Below are 2,500 nucleotides of genomic sequence, written 5' to 3'. Positions count from 1 at the left end.
AATAGATAGGCAGTAATCGAAGGAATACGGTTTGAGGGTCCTACAGGAGAGAGAGAGAGAGAGAGAGAGAGAGAGAGAGAGAGAGAGAGAGAGAGAGAGAGAGAGATGGACAAATACAGATACACACACACAAATAAAAAAAAGATAGAGATGGTAGGATGGTAAGAGGAGGAGGAGGAGGAGGAGGAGGAGGAGGAGGAGGAGGAGGAGGAGCAGGAGGAGTGATTCTAAGAGGAGGAAGAATAAGTTAGAGAAAGAAAGAGAGAGTGAGAGAGTGAGAGGAAGGATTTGATAGTCGGGGTGGTAGGAAGAGAGGAGGAGGAGGAGGAAGAAGAAGAAGAAGAAGAAGAAGAAGAAGAAGAAGAAGAAGAAGAAGAAGAAGAAGAAGAAGAAGAAGAAGAAGGAAGATTGAAGAAAGGAGAGGAGGAGGAGGAAGATTGAAGAAAGGAGAGGAGGAGGAGGAGGAAGGAAGGAAGGAAGGAAGGAAGGAAGGAAGGAAGGAAAGGAGATGGAATTGAGAGAAAAGAGGGAAAAGAAAGGATTTTGAGAGAGAGAGAGAGAGAGAGAGAGAGAGAGAGAGAGAGAGAGAGAGAGAGAGAGAGAGAGAGAGAAATGACCTGTCTCACACAAATATTCTGGGATTGACAGCCTTTACAACACTGCTAAGAGATGTACACGCCTGATGGCAACACTGCAGGCAGGTGTGTGTGTGTGTGTGTGTGTGTGTGTGTGTGTGTGTGTGTGTGTGTGTGTGTGTGTGTGTGTGTGTGTTTCTATACATAAGTTGCTGTCTTGTATTGATTGACAGAGAGAGAGAGAGAGAGAGAGAGAGAGAGAGAGAGAGAGAGAGAGAGAGAGAGAGAGAAAATAAAAAGATAAAAAATCAAAATGAAACAAAAAAAAAGAAATGAAGGAAAAAATAAATCACTCTCTCTCTCTCTCTCTCTCTCTCTCTCTCTCTCTCTCTCTCTCTCTCTCTCTCTCTCTCTCTCTCTCTCAGAAATCTGTGTTAATCTCACTTTAATCTCTCTTGTCTGGGCGGTGTATATATTAGAGAGAGAGAGAGAGAGAGAGAGAGAGAGAGAGAGAGAGAGAGAGAGAGAGAGAGAGAGAGAGAGAGGGAGAGTGAGAGATTTCATTGACTACCTGATTGATTGAACTGATAAACCTGCGAGAGAGAGAGAGAGAGAGAGAGAGAGAGAGAGAGAGAGAGAGAGAGAGAGAGAGAGAGAGAGAGAGAGAGAATGACTAGAATCTTGAGACAAAGAGACGGTTGAAATGAAAATATTTGGAATTAGAGAGAGAGAGAGAGAGAGACACACACACACACACACACACACACACACACACCCCTCCTCCCCCCACACACACACCTGACACCCACACACAACACACTTACCTTCTCATAATTTCCTTCAGGCTTGTAATGAAGGACAGGTGTGTAGGGCAGTGTTGGAGCAGGCTTGTAAGTCACTCCAGGCTTGTAAGAGGGCGCTGGTGTGTTGTCAGGCTTGTAACTTGCAGGCTTGTGATCATTTGTGGCCTTGTGACTTAGAGCAGGTTTGTAGTCAGGTGTGTAGTCAGGTTTGGGCGCATATGTGACTTTGGGTGTGTAAGTAGGTTTGTGTGCAGGTTTGGGGTTATACACGGGAGGGGGAGGGGGTGACGGGTAGTAAGGTGGTCCAAATGCAGGTGTGTAGACAGGTGTGTACGGGTCATATAGGCTGCTCTCGACCCACCCCATCGCGAAGAAAATGGGAAATAGCTGAAAGAAAACGGGATACGTGGGTTAGGTTTTTTGTTTTTTATGTTAGTTTGTGGTGGTTTATGGGTTATAGAAAACGGAGAGGTGGAAGAAAATGGGATGTGGGTTGCGTCTCTCAGAAAATGGTGAATAGGTTGAAGAAAATGGGATTTGGTTAAGTTACTCATAGAAAATGGTGGATAGGTGGAAGAAAACGGGATGTGGGTTGCTTTAGATATAGAAAACGATGGATAGGTGGAAGAAAATGGGATGTGAGTTACTTCAGTCATAGAAAACGGTGGATTGGCTGAGTTTTAGTCGTAGAAAACGGGAATGTTTGAAAAAATAGAGTTTATGGTTAATTTGTGCATAGAAAACGGATGGCTGAGTTATTATTAGCCAAAGAAAACGAGATTCTGTGTGAATAGAAAACGGGAAATTGACGTGGAAAATCAGGTGAAGGTTTGACACAAAAAACGGACTTATTTAGAGACAAAGAAAACGGAACAAAGAGGAGACGGTGAAAGAAAACGAGGTGTCACTCTATATAGAAAACGAGAACACGCCCATTTTCTCTACATGACACAAAAGAAAATGGAAATAAAAAAAAACAAGTAAAAGTCATTCCCTTATTTATATTCATAGAAAACGGGACTCGCGTTGTTTACTGACATAGAAAATGGGAATCGCATCCTCGATATACAGGTAATTTGAACACAAAGAAAACGGGAAATTACCCACTACTTTTTTGGCAAC

The 2,500-nt window shown here is 43.2% G+C and overlaps 2 protein-coding genes across 2 annotated transcripts in view; one reads left to right on the top strand and one right to left on the bottom strand.

Moving 5' to 3' along the window:
• Positions 1-2,500, top strand: part of LOC123520283 (neurobeachin-like) — a 287,400-nt gene that overhangs the window by 29,970 nt on the left and 254,930 nt on the right. The gene's annotated exons all lie outside the window — the stretch shown is intronic.
• The window catches only part of LOC123498202 (adhesive plaque matrix protein-like), a 5,690-nt gene that overhangs the window by 1,253 nt on the left and 1,937 nt on the right, over positions 1-2,500 (bottom strand). Inside the window, exon 2 of the mRNA XM_045245370.1 lies at positions 1,400-1,765. Within this exon, the coding sequence (XP_045101305.1) occupies positions 1,400-1,765 (366 nt within the window). The remainder of the gene's footprint in view (positions 1-1,399; positions 1,766-2,500) is intronic.

This window comes from Portunus trituberculatus, chromosome 7 (genome assembly GCF_017591435.1).
Source record: "Portunus trituberculatus isolate SZX2019 chromosome 7, ASM1759143v1, whole genome shotgun sequence".
NCBI lineage: Eukaryota > Metazoa > Arthropoda > Malacostraca > Decapoda > Portunidae > Portunus > Portunus trituberculatus.
The sequence above is the reverse complement of the archived record's forward strand: the minus strand, read 5'-3'. Positions and strand labels throughout refer to the sequence as shown.